The sequence below is a fragment of the Rhincodon typus genome, chromosome 3, assembly GCF_021869965.1.
Source record: "Rhincodon typus isolate 14 chromosome 3, sRhiTyp1.1, whole genome shotgun sequence".
NCBI classification, from domain to species: Eukaryota; Metazoa; Chordata; class Chondrichthyes; order Orectolobiformes; family Rhincodontidae; genus Rhincodon; species Rhincodon typus.
In genome coordinates, this window is record NC_063334.1 from 97,157,659 (window position 1) to 97,180,545 (window position 22,887).

The window sequence follows — 22,887 nt, forward strand, 5'->3', positions numbered from 1 at the left end:
GGAGGCAAGGACAGGGATGGCTTCCAGAGGTCCCTCTTTGCCCTATTTTCATTTCTCTAACAGCCCCAAGATTGGGGCAATTGGAGGACTCCCTAAATCTGGCCTGGTTTACCAGTTAGGAAACTAGCCACCTTTCATTTGCTGAGGTGGTGATGAGTTGGGCCCCTTAATGGCGTTATCCACAGCAGATTGAGAAGGGTACCCATGAACCTTCTCACCTAGAACTCAATTAATGAGGTGACAAATAAGGGTTGACTTTCTCTCCAGGCCCAATCAATCAATTATTTCCCCCTCTTCCCACATTTAGGAAAGGAAAGAAATCTGCGGAGATAGAGGTGCCTGCAATACTCAGTGCTCTCCCTTTAAATGTAGATCCAATGAGCCTTACCTTGTTATTTCAAAAGCAAGTGCCCCCTCTATCATTTTCTCCCCACAGAAATGAGGTACAAACTGTGTAGAGTACAGTCTGCTTGTGTTTCACAATAACACGCGATATATCCGATTATGCTTGAATTTTATTTTAATAAAATTTCTTGGCTATAAACTTAATGGCAGTACAATAACTTAAGTAATAAACTCTGTAGATCCTTGAATTCAGATAAAGATGCATTATCTGCCTCATGATTTCACACCAAACCAGACATGTCATCATAAAGTCTTCTTGTCAATGATTTTCTTGAATGAAGTCCAAAATATACAAGTTTCAAATCTAAGTGCTGACTGCTCTGGTTTTAAATGCTGCTCCAAGGAGGAGCCTTTTGTTTCCAAAAAGAAGTAGTGATCGTCCCATGAACACTATGATTTGTATCCAAAGTTTGAACTTTCTTGTCATACTGCAGTTGGATTATTCAACGATTCAAGGAATAAAATCTCACCCATAGTGTTCAATCTTAGACTCTGACCACTTATTTGGTCAACTTCACAAGTTCTACAGGATTTCACACCATACCCATCACCTTGTTAAAAAGCATGTTTTGATCTTGTAGATTCATTGCCTCATAGTTGGAGAACTCCAAAGTAAACGTGGCATTGCCTGATGTCAAAGTGCGAAGGACAGTTGAGTAATCCTGCAAACAAATAAGAATTGTGAGAAATTATTCTATGATCATTGTGTTAGATTTTTGTTTGAATAACTATGCCAGCATTATAAATCATAGTTGTATTCCATAACTCATTTTTAACTTTTCTAATCCTTTTAAAAACAGTATATTTTCTAAACATTAAATAAACTTTCAATTCAGTTCACAAAGTTTGATAAAAATGAACGACATCCTGTTAACCTGCATCTTTCTTACCTTGAAATGTATATAATCTTCTATTTGAGACATTTCCCTCTCTCTATTGGGTTTGCCTTCTACAGAAGGTTAAAGCTGTGCAGACAGTCATGAATAAATAATTCAAATGAACTAACAATGAAAGATTGAGGTAACCAGCTCATTGTGGTGCTGACAAACCAGCAGTATTCCAGCACGATATTACAAAATTGCTTGCTGTGACAGTAGAAAATCTCCTTTGATTTATTTACATATGTCCAGATAAACATCTTTCTTCTAACATTTCAAGACTGTTGTATAGAGGAGCAAACCAGAATGTTATTTCAAAATAAATCTCAAGAAATTTGGCTCACGGAGATCCATCAGAAAACAAAGTTTCATCTACAAATTCACACGTTTTGCTCTTGCTGTTCAGAAAGGAGAATGGAGAAAGATGCAGCACGTAGGGATTTGGGAGTTCTCACCCATGAATCACTAGAAGCTAAAATTCAAGTTCAGTGGCTATTAGTAGGAAAGGCAAAAGGCAAAGGGAAGAGTATTAAAGTAGGGAGGTTTTGCTAAAACTATACAAGGCACTAATCAGCCCACAGCTGAAATACTGTGAAGCATTTTGGGCCCTTTACCTGAGAAAAGATCTACTGGCATTGGAGGCGACTTACAGAAGGTATGCTGGACTGATAACGATACGGAGGGACTGTCTTATGAGACGAGGTTAAGTAGGTTTGGCCTGTACTCTTTGGAATTTAGAAGATTGTGGGGCAACATTACAGACACAAATAAAGTTCTTAGAGGACTTGACAGGGTAAATACAGAAAGATTGTTTCCCTTTGTGGGAGAGTATAGGACCCAAGTGCATAATCACACAATAAAGAGTCACGCATTTAAGACAGAGATGAGGATTCTTTTTCTCTCAAACGGTGATGAATCTGTGGATTTTCTTTTTTAACTAGAGGGATGCTGAGGCTGGATCACTGAATATATTCAAGACTGAGAAAGACAAATTTTTAATCTGTATGGGAATCGGGGATTATGGGGAAAATGCAGGAAAGTAGAGTTGAGCATTATCAGATCAGCCATGATCTCATCAAATGGTAGTACAACCTTGATGGACTGAGTGGCCTACTACTGCTTATATGCGTTATGGTTGGCTATGGTCTTAGAAATTGAATTGTTCTGGATTGTTCTATTTATTACAACTATTGACTTTACACAGCTGAACTGCTGTTTGGTGTTTATAACTTACCATCGTTTCTGCGAGTGGAACAGAAGCCAAAGCAACTCGGCTGTCCTGACGGTTTTGAATTTCTTGAATGCTTCCTCTTCTCTGAGCCAGATCTGCCAACACCACACTTAGGTACTTCTCATCTACTGTGATTTCCAGGCTCATCACAGGTTCCAGCACCTGGCTTTGAGCCTGTTTTAATGCCTAAATGCAACAATGAATATGTCATTTTGATCAGTAAAACTCCCCACCTCCTTGACCTGACACAACTGTCCATCTTCTTCCCCACCTATCTGCCCCACCCTTCCCACTGACCAATCCCTACTCATCCCCACCTGCATCCACCTATCATAAGCCCACTTACCTTTCCTTAGTGCCACTCATCCTTCCTCTTGCATCTGTGACCTGACACAACCTGTCCATCTTCTCTCCCACCTACCTTCCCCCAGCCCCACCCCTTCTCCCTCTATTTCCCAGCTCCCCTCCCCCTCCCCAGTTCTGAAGAAGGGTCCCAACGCAAAATGTTGACTTTCCTACTCCTCTGATGCTGCGTGACCTGCTGCGTTCCTTCAGCTCCACGCTGTGTTGACTCAAATTTGATTATACTGTCTTTTCCTTAATTTAACCAAAATAAAGACTGAATCCTCAAATAACCTGACAAAGAAAATGTTGATGGAATATTAATTTTCTTTGGATCTCAAGGCCTTGAAGTTTATTTCCAAATCGATCTATGTAATCCATGTAGTCATCAACAATAATATGCATTTATATATCACCATTTGGAAAAAGAAAAGATATTTCAAAGCCCTACAACCAAGACCCGAGTGAAAAAGAATGCTGAGTCTAAGTAAGAACGATTAGAAGGATCAAACAAAAGGTCAACCAAAGAAGCACTTTTAATGTGTGTCTTAAAAGTGAGGAGAGATGAGGCTATACCTGAAGGCTGTAAAAGAAAGGGGCAGGAACATAGAAAACAGACCATTTACCCCCACGACCAAACCTGCTCTGCCATTCAACTTTTTCATGGATTATCTTCCACTTTAATATTATTGCCCTGATTTATCCCCACATCCCTTGATATCTTTATCATCTAGAAATCTATCCAGCTCAACCTCAAGTATATTCAGTGAACAATCCTGCACAGCCCTCTGGAGTACAGTCCCAAAGATTCACCATTCTGAGTGAAGAAATTCCTCCTCATTTCAGCCATAAATGACCTTACATCTTATTCCAAGCTGGTCTATCCTGGTTCTAGACTTCCCAGTAAGGGAAGACATCCTTTCTGCATTCTGTGGAGCATTGAAAGAATTTTGCAAGCTTCAATGAGATAAAAAGTAAAACCCTGAGATTTGTACAAAGGCAGTTTAGGTCCAAAGGTGTGGTTGTTAATGGTGATAATGGTGAGGGAGGGCACCAAAGGAAATGGAGACAAAAGAACGGATTTTGGAGGCCGAATGCAAAATTAGATGAAACACTTAGGGCAATGGGTGTTCATGATATAAGTGCAAGGGTTATAATTTTAAATTTTAGGAGGACCAAAAGTCATAGTAATGAGGTCAGATATGATGAGTGAGCAGTGTTTAGTGGGGATAATTTAGGAGTTAGAGTTGAAATAAAATATATATAAAATAAAATTTGGACTTATTCATTGTTATCATAATTTATAGCCAGATTCAAATTTACTTTGTGGGACTGCAAATTTACTTAGCAGGTGATGTTAGAAGCCCATGCTGTTCGTTAGATTTGCCTGTTTCAATTTCTAAATCTGTTGTGCAGCATGAAGCACCAAGTCCGAGTTGATAGAGATGATGTAAAACCGAAACAGGTCAAGCAACTGTGTATCTCCTTAAGCAATTGGACTGAGAAATTAGTTAACAGCATAGGACCTAGCAGGAAATGTAAATTTGAGGCTGTGAATTCAATGTCCACATCAAAGATAGAAAAGAAATGGCGTGGGAGAGAAAAATTTACCACATTATTAAAAATACACTTAGAGAGAAAAAAAATCTTAACTTTGTGTGCTGAGCTTAGTTTGCAAAGCTAAAACACAGGAACCTCACACCATTCAATACATGGCCTTGATGAAGCAGATAGCGAAGTGTTGCTTTTGTAAAGCTAACAATGGACCAGTGATAATTAATCAATAATCTTTAGATATTTGAGCTGAACTATGCATTGGCCCTTGCTCAAAGCTTCTGTACCATTTACAGATAAGTAACAATGAGCCCCATTCGCCTCCATTTCTTTCACCCAAATTCTGAATCCTTGGATTTTTGTTTTCTTATTATCACCAACAGAATGAATGAGTAGTGAAATTACAAATCTGTCTTGACATTTCCAAATACTAAAAATAAATACATGGAATATTCTGAGTGCCTCTAGCTTCTGTTGACTACTTTAAAATTATATTTAAAACTAGTGATTGGGATATGTTTTGCTAACCATCAATCTCCTTCATTCAGGAAATCAGAAATACCTAGGCCTTGTAAGCACTTATAAGATAAAGTAAAATTAATGCTGGCATTACGCAAGAAATACTTGGTGTTGATATCCTTGAATATATTTGTTAAACTACTTTTTAAAATAAAATCAATAATAATAGTAATCTATGTCCGAGGGCGGCATGGTGGCTCAGTGGTTAGCACTGCGTCTCACAGTGCCAGGGACCCGGGTTCAATTCCACCCTCGGGCAACTGTCTGTGTGGAGCTTGCACCTTCTTCCCATGTCTGCCTGGGTTTCCTCCCATAGTCCAAAGATGTGCAGGGTAGGTGGATTGGCCATGCTAAATTGCCCATAGTGCCCAGGGATGTTTAGGTTAGGCGGGGTTAGACATGGGAAAATGCAGAGGTAGGGGAATGGGTCTGGGTGGGATGCTCTTCATAGGGGTGGTGTGGACTTGTTGGGCCAAACGGCCTGTTTCCACACTGTAGGGATTCTATGATCAATAATAGATTGAAATTTTGAAAACAAATTCCTGGATTTCAGTACGTCTAGCAAAGCTCTTCACAAGCTTCCCCCTTCCACCAATACATTTTTATGTTCTTTTTCCCTAATTTTTTTTTGTCCCTGTACGTGTCAGAAATGTATCCACGATACAAGGGTAAATTCACTAATGTCATACACACAATTCATTCTTCAAATGGAGGCAACAAAGTTTATAACCAATATTTATTGCTCATCTTCAGTTATCTCCCAAATCATCTGGGGTGTGGACATCATGCTTGAACTGGTGCAAGTGGTTTAGTATGAATGACTTGATGGACAACTTCTGAGGGTAGGTGTTGGTGTGAAACTCAGCCCCACACATACGGGTCAGATTGGGTCAGGTCAGCAAGTTCCCTCCCCTAAAAATTTGGGTTTTTACAACAATTTAAAAATTTCACAGGTGATGTTGCTTATACCAGCTTTTAAAATCAGGAATGAAGTCACAGCCCAACTTTGCCCTTGAACAGGATCCTCTGCTGAGACTATGGGATCAGTGAATTTATCCTATTATGTCTTTATTGGCTTTTTGATTGATTACTTGCATTGGCTCTTTCATAATGAGCTTCTAAACTAAACAAATGGTCTACTTCCACACAGGAAGCAGAGGCTTGTTTACTTACTTTTACTCATACCAAACAAAAATGGATAGACATGGTTGGGCCAAATAAGATGGAGTCTTTGTATGTAAATCAAAAGAAAAAGGACAAATATAGTTTTGGTGAATATCAGGTTTCAAGTTCCTATTTACAATTAAGGCTTCATAAAAACTGCAAGTTCTAAAACTCCATTTTAACAGTGCATTACAGTCTCAACATACTGACTCACAAAGCAACAGGATGTGGGGTTTACTACTGGGGAAGTGGTCAAAAAAAGCAAGGTTGCCTTGCAAGTTATTCCTTTCCTGTTGCCTCTTTGCAGGTGATTTCACATTGGCAATGGAAATCATCTAGCTGCAGGCTGCCTACAAGAAGAAAATGTCTCTCTTAAAGGAGGAAACAAATTCTTTTTTTAGCCCTGTCTGTTAGTTCTTCTTGAATGATGCAACATTCTCCAAGGGGAAGTAGGTACATGACTGTTGCCAATATATATAGTTAAGTGCTGTTGTCACAGTTTGTGAAAATGATTTCTCAATGGTACTGTAAACAGTAACACTGAAACATGAGCTTGGGCAATTTTTTCCTCAACAAGTAAATTACCACACTACTTCCCAATATGGATCCAGTTGTCAGGTTTTAGTTGAACTCAATGGAAGTGTATGTTCTCATTGAATTTTCTGTTGTCATATTGTTAGCAAAGCTCCAGGCAAAGATATGAATGCACAGTACAGACTAGTGGAAGTGGAAGTGAAAAATTCAACACCATGCACTCATATACTTTGTAGTATGTGGTGTTGCTCGCTACACTTCATGAGGAGCCCTAGTCTGTTTGTACACCATAGAAGGATTCCAACCCATATTTCTCAGCTGTCTGAACACTGCGCTCTTTAAACAATTTGGAATAGAGTGGATACAGGAAAGATTGTGGCTAGTGAATACCTTCAAGCTGTAGCATTGAAAACCTGTTCTGGAGGTGGGCATTCACTTAGCCAAACCACTCCAGTTTGGAAATCAGGCTAGCATCTAGCCAATATGTGGAAAATTCTCCAGTTATGACCCATCCAAAAACATTGAATAAATAAACTATTGTCCTATCAGTTTTTTCAGAAAAGACCTTTTCTCCATTATGATTGATTAAGTGCATTTCTATTGCCAGTTTTATTATCAACTTCATTCACAATTTCTCTTATAATAAAGCTGTCAGTATCAACCTAACACAGGAGCATGGATAACTTTCACACATGGGCTGATATGTAATAGGCAACTCAGGGCTGAGAAGTGACGATCACTAAGAAAGGAAAGGCTATCTATCTATCTCCCCCTACATTCAACCATTACTAGTGAGTTTCTCATCACCATGGAGGTGACGAGTGGTTACCGTGGGGGTAGGAATCAGGAACAAACTGGGTACTCTGCAACGAATGTTTCATCTCGTGACTCTCAAAACCTCTCCACCATATAAAAGGCGTGAAGTCAGGAATGTAACAATGACTCAGTGGTCATTCAAACGCGTGACTGATAAAACAAGAAGCTTGACACCAACCTGAACCGAACAGATTTCATGTTTAACCGTCCTGCCACTCAAGTGAACAGACATCGCCTTCACCAAAAGTGGTTGTAAGTTACAGTCTATAGGATGAACGGTAACAACTCACCAAGCTTAAATAGCACCTCTTTCCTTAAGGCCACCACCACCCGTAAAGGAGAACGGCAGCAATGGGATCACAGTTATAAAGTCAGAGGCAAACAGCACAGAAACAGACCCCTCAGTCCAACCAGTCCATGCCAACCATAATCCCAAACTAAACTAGTCCCACCAGCCTGTGCTTGGCCGCTACCCCTCCAAACATTTCTTATGTGTACTTAACCAAATGTCTTTTAAACATTGTAACCGTATCTTCATCCACCACTTCTCTGGAAGTTCATTCCACACACAAACCACTCTTAAAAAAAAATTGCCTTTCATGTTTCTCTTAAATCTTTCTCCTCTCACCTTGAAAATATGCCCCCTAGTCTTGAAATCCCCCATCCTATGGAAAAGACCTTATCTACACCCCTCATGATTTTATAAGCCTCTAAAGTCACCCCTCAACCTGTTATGCTCCACTGAAAGAAGTCGCAGTCTCTCCCCATAACTTAGTTCCGTGTTTCCAAAATCACAAAAGCCTTCTGATTATGCCATCTGTTCTCAACCATAAACTCTCTCAATTTCAATCTTCCTCTCCTGCTCAATGTACCCATTCATTTTCCTCTTTAATGTACTTTGAGATGCCCTTCAGAACATGAGAAGCACTGAAAACTCTGTTTACTGCACCACCGTTTGTCATTCTCTCCCAGATTATTACTCAATAGATTTCCAGTAAAACATCAACAGTTCAGAGCAGAGTCAGCAAGTGTTCATGGAGCATCACACTATCGGTTGTTCAATATTACAGCCATGCACGAAGACTACCACTAGCACAAACAGTTTATATAACATATGCTGGAACACGTTCAAGGCAACAATATAATTTCATCAATCAAGTGGTAATTATAGCCTTCCAGACTATCGTGTTCTCTGAACAGCTCAATTAGGTTATTAACCTGTAGACTCATGCAGCTATTTGACACTGTCTGCAAAAACAACAGTGTGTTACAGCAATATTTCCCAAGGCCTTACCTTTTGCACATTCCGGGACACACAGGCAGAAATCATTGCCAAAGATGTTCCAGGATGTACACTTAGAGACTGCAGTGCAACCACCACATCCTGAACAGGGAATCTTAGTAGGGGACCTACAACAAGAAAGAGGTAAATAGCTTTGCTTGTCATCTACGTCAGGCTTCACGATTGGTGAATGTGTTTGTAATCTATGCAAGTAAATTTAAAAAAAAACAAAAAGAAATGAATACATTTCAATGTTACCTTGCAGGCATGAGGTTTTAATTCCATTTTCTACAGCATGCAGTGTTTCTTTAGAAAATTGCTCCATTATCGGATCAGAAATCTCAATTAGGGGCAATAACATTGTTCCTTCTCCAAGCCATGGACGGACTGAAATTTCAGCTGTTACCAGGTTACGTTTCTCCCCTACTGTTCTGTCCAGTGTACCTAAAGAAAGAAATGACTTGCATTTAGCATTCATATAGTTCTCAGATGTGGTATGTTATTCAAATATTGGAAGTAAAATCTTAAGTCAGTTTCTCTGTCCACTTATGCTGCCAGACCTACCAAGTTCCTCCAGCACTTCGTTTTCATTTCAAATTTCTATCATCTGCTCTTGCTTTTATATTGTACTGAAGTGTCAGTTTGAATTACATGCTCAAATTTCTGCAGTGCAGCTTGAACCATTATACAGCCATTCTTCTACATTATTTTGATCGAAATTTGTTGTGATTTCACTTGACTTTTTAAGATTGTTGTTACGACTGTTCAACCTTTAGTCTCCATACCAAAGATGAAGATTGGAATTGGAATGAACATTCCAGAGCCAGATCAATTTCCATTTTATGCCAGCTCCACAGCCAAGTCCAGTTGGCTGTAAAATGGAATTGACTGCAGCACATTTAATCAAATTAAATTCCTCTCTGCCAGGAGCAATGCTGCATGCTAGAAACAAGCAGAAGTCCTTTGTAGTTATTGTGATTAAGGTGTCCCTGACAGAAAATCACTGTGTAATGTGTTAGTACCTTTCTGAGCAATTACAACATACCTGCCTATTTCTGGGCAGATGCATGGCCAAATGGCCTGTCTTTGCACAATTTAATGTTCCTGTGTAAACTTCTCATTTAGGCAATTTCTTTAAAAAATAAAATAGACAGAACTTACAGTGCATTAAGAGCTTACCACTTGAACTAGCAGACTGCGTTATAGTTTCTCTGTAGGCTACCTGGAGAGGCCCAAGATATGCATCAATTCCATACTCTCTCTTAATTCGATCATGGATTATCTCAATGTGCAGCTCCCCCATTCCACATAAGATAGTCTATCAAAGCAGTAGATCATAGTCAACGGATGTTTCCAAGGGCAAATGGAGTTAATGTAATTGAACAGCAACAGAGTTGGAGGGTTAAATGACTTATTCGTGTTTCTATACTCTTACAATTAATTATGTTTTGTACTCGTAACAAGAACCATAAGATTGTTCACTAGTGTTCTGTGCATTCATTTGTCTAGACAACATTTTTAATTTTACATTATACTATAAATGATTTTGTGCACTAATCTATCCACTATCATCCCCACAAAAATAGAGACAGAGTGATAAAGAATGCACTCATGTGCCAACTTGCTATATCGTGGATTGATTGCAAGTTTCTCAAAAGGAAATGGTTCTCAGGTTGACAGGGAAATTCAGTCTATCAGGAATCTTTTCATGCCTCTACATTGCCAGTTTAAATAAGGGTGTAATCTGGGTTCAGCATAAGGTAGTACACAACTTCAGCAATGTACCATGCCTATATTGTAGTTGGAATTGCAGTCTGACATCTAATTGGGTACCTGAAAATGTATGACCACAGAGTACAAGGTTATACATCACCTGCCCAGAATCCGGGTCAATCTTTACTTTCAAACTGGGATCTTCCCGTTGGAGACAGACAAGAGCGTGGTCCAGATCTATACGTAAAAAGTATTTTTTGTGCATCAATTTCAAACTGAAAACAAGAAATATATTAATAATTGCCTAATTATTGGGCATGCAGCGAATACGACAAGAATTTCAGTCTCATCACTTGAATTATTATAAAACACATTGCAATGTACCTGGTTGTTTCGCCATAGATGGTGGTTCAATTGTGCAAAAGAAAACTGGCTCTGGAATCTCAACAGTAGCCAATACTGGATCTTCCTGCTCCTTGGCTTTTTTCCCAGATTCCTTCCCTGCTCGACGAGCTGCAGCTGCTGCCGCTGACTTTGATGAAACTATTGTGTCACCAGTTGCAGCCTGAGAGCAAGAGAAGTATATCAAATGTTTACATTGTGCGATTTCTGCTTGTGCCTCATAAGATCTCACATTGACTCCAGTTTTGCAACAGCTCCCCAATATCAACAGCACTCATACCTCACTTGGAATTCAGCTTTTTTTGTCTATGATTGGACCAAGGCTATAATGAAGGCAGGAGTTTAATGATCCTGATAGAACTCAAGCTGTGTGTCAGTGAGCAGGTTATTGCAAAGTAAATGTTGCTTGATATCACTGTTGATGTCACCTTCCATCACAAGTTACCGGGAAAATCATGGACATCTGGGAAAATATGCACACGACTGCCTGGTGATTCTGATCTCTCACTCAAAAGAAAATCAATGATAAAACCCAAAAACTGGCTAATGCTGTTTCACTAAAGTTCTGGAACCAGTTAAAGCCAGAGACTGGGAACCTTGTGGAAACCACATCCTGTATGTGTAGCTTTCCTCTCTCCGCTTCAATATTTCTGTAGACAAAAAAGCAACTCAGTGTTCATTTCACTTCTGAACCTTTTGTGACCCATTGACCAAACACAAGACTGAATTCAAGCCAAAGTCTAAATTGTTTTAGGGTGAAGCTCTGTAACACTGGAAGAAGACTTGTACCAAAAAACAAAGTCTAACAACATATTGTTTTAGCAATGTTATTATTCAGCCAGATCTCCGAGCCTCGCTAACAATTTGCTGTGGTTTGTGTTACTTTTCCTCTGATTCAAAGAGTGGAATAGATTTTTTAAAAAAAATTCACAGGATGTATTATCCTTTTATAATTGCCCTCAAGAAAAAGTAGCGAGTTGCCTTCTTGAACCCCTGCAGTTCATGTGGTGTAGGAACACTGACAATGCTGTTATGAAGGGAGCTCTGGGTTATTATTCCAAGTCAGGGTCGTGTGTGACGTGGAGGATGATTTACATCAATCAATAATAGATATATCAATACTTTTGCTTGCTAAGACACCATTGACTTAAATCCTGTAAAGTAAAATGTTTCAAGAAAATGTGAACATATAGTCCAATGCTCTCACTTGTTTAAGCCCCACAGTTAAAGCAATGTTTCCAGCCTGTAGTGCAGGGATCTCAATTTGCTGGTCAGCAAATGGCAATAAAAGACGACTCATTCGTTCTCTGTCAAAAGAACCGAATATTTTTGGTTAAAAAATGCTGGTTTTTCACTAAGCATGTTCGTCTTTTCAAATTTTAAGTCATTAATGGATCAAAATAATATTATTTTGTGGAAGTATATATGATTGATATACAAAACTCAACGTGCAATTTAATATACAGAGCTTTCTCATGTTTGTTCTCCCCATCTAACTAGATCTATCCTCACAATGACTGAGGTCTCCAGCAACCCCTCCACCTGAGATGGCAACTGAAATGACAGGGCTCTCAGCAGACTGCAATCCATATCCAGAACATCAGTCTCCTCTCCCAGTCCTATAAAAAAACCCAGCAGACCCTCTACGCTGAACTGCCATTTTTGAGCCATGATCTGCTGCTGCAGAAATTCCAGTGGCACTGACCACCTTCATTGGCAGAAGTTGTGGGGGGGGAGGTGAGGAAATGCCAGATAGGAGGAAGGGGAGTAAAGCCAATGGCCTCGCAGCCAGTTGCACGTGGCAACTCCACCAAACTGTGAGCAAAGACTTCAGATGAACTTTCAGAAAGTTAGAAAGAGGGTTGCAGCCCTGCAAAAGCTTTCCAGCACACTGGTGTTAGTCATGGATGGAGTCACTGGCATTTCCTCCCTCCCTCTGTCACTGAAGGTGACTTGTGCCACTGGAGTTTCTGCGGCATATGCTGGCTTACAAATGGTGGTCTAATATAGAGAAGCCGCTTGAATTTTCCAGATGGGGGGAGAAGACTGACGTTCTGGCTGTGGATCGCAGTCTGCTGTGAGGGTAGTGTCGTCTCATTTTGCTGGTCAGCAAATGGTAATAAAAGACGACTCATTCATTCTTTTAAATGAACAAAATATATTTGGTAAAAAGAAATGCAGGTTTTTCACAAAGCATTTTGTATTTTCAAACAAAAGAATGTCGTTAATGGACCAAAATAATATTTACTTGCATGAAATAATATGATTGGTATACAAAATTCCATGTGCAATTTAATATACAGTGCTTTTTCATATTTGTTCTCCCCATCTATCTAGATATATCCTCACAATGACCGATCTTGGTGGAGGGATTGCTGCAGAGTTCAGTTATTGTCAGGTTGGTGGCTGTCAACCATGACACAGCTAGAGACAAGTGATGGCCCCAGCACAGCCTGGTACCCAATGTGCTAAGATCCCCTAGTGCTGACCCCAGGCAGTGGCACACTTGGCTCGACAGTCAGAGGGTAGAAGTGCGAGCAAAATGTTGCTCTTTTCTTTTAGACCAGTATTTTTAAGTATATTTTACTCTAACAATTTTTCCATTTACCAATATAGGAACTTAATCATTTAAAGTATTGTCTTTTAACTTAAAAGTTATAACATTTTAAATGATTTCCTGTTAACGAAGGCCTTATGAAACTTAACCAAAGATTTAACATCGAAATTAAAGCTTCACTTAAAATTGTGATTTACTCCCAAATTTAAGTGATGACATTCTGTAGGCTAACAGTTCAATTACGTTTCTATTTAGAACCATTAAAAAAAACATTTTGCATACTTTTTGTCTCAGTTATGTTTATTTTTAAATTCAGTCAGGGCATGTGGGCTTCATTGGTTGGGTCAACATTTATTGCCTCTGCCTTTATACCTTGTAAAGACGGTGGCAAGTTGTCTTCTTGAAGTATTGTACGCCATGTTTGAGGCACAGAATCACTTCCAGGCAGTACTGCAAGTTTCCCACAAGTGGTGACCTCAATACTAGCTACTGCTGCTAGAGATTTTATTTGGATCAGTCTGGGCTTGTGCCAGATTGGGAAGTTCATTCCAGATTGGGAACTTCATTCCAAAGAGTCAATGGCAGCATAGATTTAAACTGCTACTTAGATCAGAACCTTACACAGATTATAACTTTGATCAGACTATTTGTGCAAACCTAGTTTCTGAAATTGACTAAAATCTCCGTCTCAGAAGGAAATTTTGGCATAGGTCATTCATCTTGCAAGACAATTCTGCTACTGAAATGAGTTTATTGTTGATCTCTCTCTTAATGCTAAGTAATTGGACTTCACTTTTCCATGTACTTACTATATTTCATACAATGTGCCATCACAGCTAAATAGCTTCCTAAGAGTTGTAAATTTTCTAAGTTCCTGTGCATCGAACCTGTGCTAAAAGTCTTTTTTTTCCTGTTCAGGGGAAGTGAGCTTAGCTGATAGGGTCAGCATTTAGTGCCCATTCCTAGTTTCCCTCAATAAGGTGGTGGTGAGCTGGCTTTGGCATCCACAATGCCATTGGAGATTGGGGCCATTGGGGATGGTGGTGGTGGAGAAGGCAGCAAGACAGCGAGAGACAGGAAGAGAAAGAAAGGAGGAAAGCGAGAGAGAAAGGAAGAGAGCAAGAAAGAAAGGATGACTGTATGACAGCAAGGAAGAGAGCGAGAGAGTGAGAAAGGGGGACAGCAAGAGAAAAAGGATGAGAGCAAGAGAGAAAGAAAGGAAGACAGCGAGACAGAAAGAAAGGAGGCGAGCATGAAAGGAAGAGAGCGAGAAGGGAAGATGGGCAGGATGGGTGAGAGAGAAAAGAAGGAAGACAGAGATTGAAAGGTAGAGAGAGAAAGAAAGTATGAGAGAGAGAGAGAGAGAGAGAGAGGGAGAGAGAGAGAGAGAGAGAAAGAAAGAAAGAAAGAAAGAAAGAAAGAAAGAAAGTGTGTGTGTGTGAGAGAGAGAGAAAGGGGTAGGGAATGGTGAGTCGCTTGGATGGGAAATTGCCGGTGGAGGTGGTCCTGTGTATCTGCCGCCCTTATGTGCTTTGTAAGCAGCCTTGGTGAAACTGAAATTTTGAAATGCCTGAAACCATTCCCCAGCAGAAATAGTTAGGTGGAGATGTTGGCACAGTGGCAGCATCATTCAAATACTAAACCAAAGGCCCAGGCTAATGTTCTGAGTATATGGGTTCAAATCTTATGGTGGCATTTAAATTCAAGTAATAGAACTGGAATTGACAGCTTTTCTCAGAATGGTGACCTTGAAAGTACCTTTGATTTTTGTAAACAGAAAGCATATAATTCACTAATGTCATTTAGGGAAGGAAATCTCTCATCCTTTCCCTGGCTGGCATACATGTAACTCCAGATCTACAGTAATGTAGTTGACTGTTAACTACACAGTGAAAAGGTCTAACAAGCCATTCTGTTCAAAAGCCATTAGGGATGGCCAATAAATGCTGGTCTGACAGTGATGCCAATGTTCATTGAAGGAATAAATTAAAATAATATACATAATTTGAAACAATGCCTGAAATCTTGTTTTCCAAAATGATTGTTTTCTTTTGTTCAGAAAATTCATTTATCCATCGGACTATATGGAATCCTTTACTTTCTAACATCAAGGTAAATACTCACATGCAGTTTTTATTGATATTGTAAACAGCTGATTGAGGTTTCATTGTACCAGAGTAGATGCGGACAAACACTAAAGGCCCACGCTGTTTATCATGAACAACTTTAAAAGCAAGGGCACACAGGTCATCCCCATAACAACGTCTGAAAGCACAATGGGGACAGTGTGAAATTGAGAAAAACATTTTGTAGTTTTTAATATATCAAATGTACTTCACAGGTATTATTTAATGACACGAATCATCTGAGACAAGAGAAAACGCATTGTTGAATCCTATAGACAATTTACTTAATCATCATTATTCATAAACCAAACAAGAGAACGTTATAACAGAGAACCTAAACAGAGAGCTGATAGCCAAACAAATTTTCTGTCTTGTCCAAAATGCATGACCATATAGTATTCAACTGTCAGACTGTTTATGGACTATAAGTTAAAAGATGGAACTTCGAATTACAGCATTATCCTCTAAACAGTGCTCTAACATAAACACCTTTCCTTCAAAGAACCACGTAAGTGTCACAGTGCAGAAGGAGGCCATCCAACCCATCATGTCTGCACCAGCTTTCTACACAAGCATTAAGACTTGGCACCATTCTCTTGTCTCTCCTCATCCCCTCCACACTGTTTCTATTTAAATAATCAGCTCAAGCCCTCTTTAATGCCTCAATTAAACCTTCCTGCACCATTCATCAGGGCAGTGCATTCTAGCCCTGAACTATTCATGTGAAAACATTTTTTCTCACATTCCATTTGCTCTTTCTTTTTTGCAAATCCATTTAAATCCAGGCCCTCTCACTCTTGACACTTTTACAAGCAGGAATAGTTTCTCCTCCAATACTATCAAATTTCTCGTGATTTTGAAAACTTGGGTCAGGTTCTCCTCTTAACCACCTTCTCTCCAAGGAGAACAGTCCAAACCTCTCTTAAGCTATCCTCTTAACAGATGTTGCTCATCCCTGGAACTACTCTTGTAAATCTCTTCAGCATGCTATTCAATGCATTCATGTTGCTCCTTTGTGTATGGAACTCATAAGTGAACATAATAAATTATCCTGTATAAGTTCAGCATAACCTTCTTGCTCATGCCCCATGCCCCTATTAATAAAGCCCAACTTACTTTAGGCTTTATTAACTCTTTTCTCACTTGCCACCTTCAAATGACCTATGCACATATACACTCAGGTCCCTCCACTCCTGCAGTTCCTTTAGACTTGTACTCTTTTTTAAAAATATGGTCTACCCATGTTCCTTCTGAAGAAATGCATCACTTCACACTTCTCTGCAGTGAACTTCATCTGCCACCATCTGCCCAATTCATCTTGTCTATGTCCTTTTGAAGTTCTAAACTATTCTCCTGATAGTTCACAATGCTTTCAAGATTTTTTGAATCCATAAACTTTCAAGATGTCCTCCATACATGAAAATCATTTATATCAAGGAAAGCAAGGGTCACAGTACCAACTCCTGTTTAACCCCACTACAAACCTTTCTCCAGCCTGAAAATATCCACTGATCATTACTCTGTTTTCTATCACCTATCCAACTTTGTATCGATGTAGCTACTGCATCTTTTAATTCATGTGTTATAACTTTCCTCACCAATTTGTGTGGCAGTGTATCGAAAGTATAAAGGCCGACGTATACCACATCAACAGCACTGCCCTCACAATCGTCTCTGTTACATCTTCAAAAACTCCAGTATTTCAGTTAAACAGGATTTCTCTTTAGCAATCTATGCTGACTCTTTTTAATCAATCCACCTTTTTCCACGACTCCTAATTCTATCCTGAATAATAGTTTGTAGAAGTTGCCCCACCACTCTAGAGAAACTGATTAGTCTGTAATTGCTAGGCTTATCCTTACAAATGTTTTTGAAAAGGGTTATGATGTTTGCAATTCTCCAGTCTTCTGACACCTCCCATGAGTCTGAGGAAGGCTGAAAGATTTTGGTCATTTCTGTATAAATTTCTACCCTCACTCCTTTCAATATCATTGGATGCATCTAATCCAGTCTTGGTGCTTTATGAACTTTAAGTACCAGTAACTTATCTAACAGCAAGCTCTTCTAGTTACAGTATTTCCTTCTCTGTCACTATGGCCTAGGGAGCATGTACGTTCTTGACAAATACACGCAATGTATTCATTTAACAAATTAGCATGCTTCTGCCTCCATGTGACTTTTTTAGTCTCTAATCAACCACTCTTTTACTATGTATATGCCTTTCACTGATGTCATCCTCTTTCTTTTTTCCTTCAGAAAGAAATAAACTTCCCTTACACCCAATGGGAGGGTGCAGCTCACCCTAGACTATTCAGACCTCAGGCTGAACCAGACTATTCTTAACCTCATCACAGCACATTGAGAACCTGCACTCCAAACCCCATTGCCTCTGCATCACAAAGCCTGCCTACTTTCACCTTCCTATCTCCTCCTGCCTTCGCTATCTGTTACTAAAATCCTTAGCTGTGTTTTTGTAGACTTGATTATTCCAATGTCGTTCTGGTTGGCCTGGAACTTTTCCTCCTAATTTCAACTCACTCAAACCTCTGACCATATCCTATCCTGCACCAACAGCTGCTTACCCATAACCCTGGATGTTTTTAAATCAACCTGTTCAGATACCTCTGGAGCAGGTGGGACTTGAACCCACACTTTCTGGGTCAGGGTTAGGGACACTACCATTGCACACAAGAGCCCTCACCCATAACCCTGCAATCTGTGACCTACAATGACTCCTGTTCCATTTTCACAAGTAGAAAATTTTCATTCAGGAGTTTAATTTAGAAGTCTGGAATTTCGAAATCATGGTTTTGCACTCCCCCATCTCTGAAACCTCCACCAGCCTTACAACCTTCTAGAAGCTCTGGACTCACCGTCCCCAACACTGGTGGCTACTTCATCACCTTTGGTTTATAACGGTACCTTCTTCTTCTTCTGCAAGACTCTCAAAGTCTACTTCTTTCATGGAGCCTTTAGTCAGCCTGATGTAATAATACTTGCTTTTATGGCTTGGAGTCAAATGTTTGGTTTGATTATTCTCCAGTGAGCTGTCAATAGGATCATTACTGAAACCCAAATACTCACACAAAGTCGAGCTTGCACTCATTTGGAGCTGGCAGATATTTTGTGATGGCATCCATTAACAGCTGCACACCCTTATTCTTCAATGCACTTCCACACAAAACTGGCACTGCTGTTTGTGCTAATGTGATTCGGCGGATTGCTGCATTCAACTGTATTTAAAATATCAGGGTCAGCTTAATTGTGTTTTTTTTTTTAAGATATTTTATAGAGTCATATAACACAGAAATAGACGCTTCAATCCAACTAGTCCATGCCAAACATAATCCCAAACTAAACTAATCCCACCTGCCTACCCCAGCCCATATGCCACCAAACCTTTCCTATTCATATATCCATCAAAATGTCTTATAAATGTTGTAATTGTACCCCCATCCATCACTTCATCAGGAAATTCATTTCACATGCGAACCACCCTCTGTGTAAAATATTTGTCTTGATGTCTTTTATTAAATCTCTCTCCTCTCACCTTAAAAATGTGCCCCCTAAATCTTGAAACTCCCTATCTTATGGAAAGGACAACTACCATCAACTCTATCTATACCTCATTATTTTATAAACTTCTATCAGGTCACCACTCAACCTCCTACGCTCCGGTGGAAAAATGTCCCAACATATCCAGCATTTGCTTATAACTCAAACTTTCCATACCTGGCAACATCCTGGTAAATCTCTTCTGAAACTTCTCCAGCTTGATTATATCCTTCCTATAACTGGGCGACCAGAACTGGACACAGTATTCCAGAAGAGGCCAATGTCCTGTACATTCTCAACATAACCTCCCAACTCCTATACTCAAAGGACTGAGCAATGAAGGCAAGCATGTCAAACACATTTTTAACCATGAGATAGCAAGAACTGCAGGTGCTGGAGTCAGAGTCAACACAGTGTGAAGCTGGAGGAACACAGCAGGTCAGGCAGCATCAGAGGAGCAGGAAAGTCATTTCGGGTCAGGACCCTTCATCAGGACTGGAGGGGGAGAAGGAACCGATTCACGGGGCACCTGCGCTCTGTACACTTTAATCAACACCACCTTCCAGTTGATAACCATTTTAATTACCCCTCCTACTCACTTGGTGATATGTCCATCCCGGGCCTCCTCCACTGCCACAATGACGCCACACACAAACTGGAGGAACAACACCTCATATTCCACCTTGGGAGCCTACAGTCCAATGGCCTGAACGTAGAATTCACCAGTTTCAAAATGTCCCTAACCCTGGCCTCATCCCATGTCCAACCTTCCCTCATCTCTGCCTCCTTGACCTGACACAACCCGTCCATCTTCTTCCCCACCCTTCCCACTGACCACACCCCACTACCCCTACCAGCATCCATTTATTGCCATCTCACCTATCTTCTCCAAGCCCCACCCATCATCTTTTTATTTATTTCCCATTTCCCAGTTCCCAGCCCCCTCCCCAGTCCTGATGAAGGGTCCTGACCTGAAATGTCAACTCTCCTGCTCCTCCGATGCTGCCTGACCTGCTGTGTTCCTCCAGCTCCATACTCTATTGACACCTGTCTATACGTGACGCAAACTTTAAAGAATTATGTACGTGCACCCCTAGGTCCATCTGTTCTACAACACCACCCAAGATCCTACTATTAATTGTGTAAGCCCTACTGTTGTTTGTTGTACCAAAATGCAATACCTTGCATATATCCAGAGTGAACTCCATCTGCCATTTTTCAGCCCATTAACCTATTTGATCAAGATCCGTTCGTAATCTTAGATAACCTTCTTCACAGTCTACAATGCCACCAATTTTGGCGTCATCAGCAAACTTAATAACCATGCCTTCTGTATTCTCATCCAAACCATTTATATAAATGACAAAAAGAGGACCCAGAACCGATCGACTGACCTATCTCCTCCCTACCTCCCCACCTACACTCACCTTTACTGGCTCCATCCCCGCCTCTTTGACCGGTCTGTCTCCTCTCCACCTATCTTCTCCTCTATCCATTTTCTATCCGCCTCCCCCTCGCTCCCTATTTATTTCAGAACCCCCTTCCCCTCCCCCATTTCTGAAGAAGGATCTAGGCCTGAAACGTCAGCCTTCCTGCTCCTCTGATGCCGCTTGGCCTGCTGTGTTCATCTAGCTCTACACCTTGTTATCTCAGATTCTCCAGCATCTGCAGTTCCTACTATCTCGGAAACAATTTTAACCCCACTGCGAAGCCTCTTCTCAGGATGCCTACCCTGAAGAAGTTACCCTCCTCCCTCCGGCAAAACCTCAGTGGATCTCTCTCCCACTGCAACTCTCTCGTAATCTCCTCAGCCTTGAAACTGCTCGACCACGTCCTGAAGCAAACCAGGTACTACAGCCACATCACATTTCTTAGTACCTGCCTACGGAACCAGATCATCCCCAATGGACTACAGTCCACATTCAGGCCTTCCCAATTTGGCCCCAACCGTGACAATGTCTACATTCAGAACATTGAGACCCTTCAGAAGCGTTTCTCCCTGTGACTCCTGAAACACACACTCGCAGAAATGCGCAGGCATCTCCTGGCACTACAATCAAGCCTATCCCAGCTCAGAGCCTCCCTCTCCCAGACCTGCAAAGGACCTCTCCTGTTTTTTTATTCTTCGTAGGATCCACAACCTGAACTCACAATTCTACTCAGCTTTGTTGGACACAAAAAACCATAAGTACAGTAAACTTACTGGTGCCTACCACCCAAAACGGGCTTCCTCCACCTCCCAAAACCCCAACCCTACCCAGGACCTTCCCCACAATGTGCCCGCCGCCATTGGCCATATGGCCACTGTCGGAGCAACCACGGATGACGTCACATCCTCCGCCGCCGGGTACACCACTTCCGGGACAGCAAATGCCATCGACACCGCTGCTGATGCCACCGTCTCCATTTCCGAGGCCAACACCATAGACACTGAGCACGCACCTACCGTCACCGCTGCTGCCGTCTCCTACCCCGCTCCGCCCACGCAACTCCACCCGCCAATGCCGATGCAACTCCGCCCACCACCAACACCAACGTCGCTCCGCCCACAGCCTCCACAGCCAGCAGCTCCAGAGGAGACAGCAGCACCCAGCCCTGCCAAGTCTTCACCATCCCCCCAGACCTCCCCCTTACTGAGGAAAAACGGTCAGTCCTCAGTAAAGGGCTCACCTTTGTCCCCCTCCACCCACACATCAACGAATACCGGTCACGTTTGGACATAGAGCAGTTTTTCCACCGCCTCTGCACTTCTTCAACCGTGAGCCTAACCCTCCCTCTACTGACCCCTTCTCCCGCCTCCAACAAATCCCCTCCTCCTGGACACCACCCCAAGGTCTCCTACCCTCCCTCGACCTCTTCATCTCCAACTGCCACTGTGACATCAGTCGCCTCAACCTCTCCACCCCTCTCACCCACTCCAACCTCTCCCCCGCAGAACGTGCAGCCCTCCGCTCCAATCCCAACCTCACCATAAAACCCACAGACAAGGGAGGCGCAGTTGTAGTATGGCGCACTGACCTCTACATCGCTGAGGCCAGACGCCAACTCTCTGACACCTCCTCCTACCGCCCCCTTGATCATGACCCCACCCCCGACCACCAAACCATCATCTCCCAAACCATCCACAACCTCATCACTTCAGGTGACCTCCCACCCACAGCCTCCAACCTCATCGTTCCCCAACCCCGCACCGCCCGCTTCTATCTCCTTCCCAAAATCCACAAACCTGACTGCCCTGGTCGACACATTGTCTCCGCCTGCTCCTGCCCCACCAAACTTATCTCCACCTATCTGGACTCCATTTTCTCTCCCTTGGTCCAGGAACTCCCTACCTACGTCCGTGACACCACCCATGCCCTTCACCTCCTCCAGAACTTCCAATTCTCCGGTCCCCAACACCTCATCTTTACCATGGACGTCCAGTCCCTATACACCTGCATTCCCCAGACAGATGGCCTAAAGGCCCTCCGCTTCTTCCTGTCCCGCAGGCCCGACCACTCCCCCTCTACTGACACCCTCATCCGCTTAGCTGAACTCGTCCTCACCCTCTTTCAATTCCTCCCACTTCCTACAGACAAAGGGGGTGGCCATGGGTACACGCATGGGCCCAAGCTATGCCTGCCTCTTTGTAGGTTACGTGGAACAATCCCTCTTCCATACCTACACTGGCCCTAAAGCCCACCACTTCCTCCGTTACATTGATGACTGTATCGGCGCCACCTCGTGCTCCCACAAGGAGCTCAAACAGTTCATCCACTTCACCAACACCTTCCACCCTAACCTTAAGTTCACCTGGACCATCTCTAATA

The 22,887-nt window shown here is 41.6% G+C and overlaps 1 protein-coding gene across 1 annotated transcript in view; it reads right to left on the bottom strand.

Annotated features, from left to right (window-relative positions):
• Positions 1 to 502: 502 nt before the first annotated feature.
• The window catches only part of gfm2 (GTP dependent ribosome recycling factor mitochondrial 2), a 62,395-nt gene continuing 40,010 nt past the window's right edge, over positions 503 to 22,887 (bottom strand). The window contains exons 8-17 of the mRNA XM_020526730.2: positions 18,608 to 18,756; positions 15,522 to 15,662; positions 12,048 to 12,147; positions 10,823 to 11,003; positions 10,599 to 10,675; positions 9,905 to 10,043; positions 8,984 to 9,169; positions 8,738 to 8,853; positions 2,518 to 2,700; positions 503 to 1,067 (exon numbers count right to left, since the gene is read on the bottom strand). Of these exons, the coding sequence (XP_020382319.2) occupies positions 939 to 1,067; positions 2,518 to 2,700; positions 8,738 to 8,853; positions 8,984 to 9,169; positions 9,905 to 10,043; positions 10,599 to 10,675; positions 10,823 to 11,003; positions 12,048 to 12,147; positions 15,522 to 15,662; positions 18,608 to 18,756 (1,401 nt within the window). The 3' untranslated portion in view covers positions 503 to 938. The remainder of the gene's footprint in view (positions 1,068 to 2,517; positions 2,701 to 8,737; positions 8,854 to 8,983; positions 9,170 to 9,904; positions 10,044 to 10,598; positions 10,676 to 10,822; positions 11,004 to 12,047; positions 12,148 to 15,521; positions 15,663 to 18,607; positions 18,757 to 22,887) is intronic.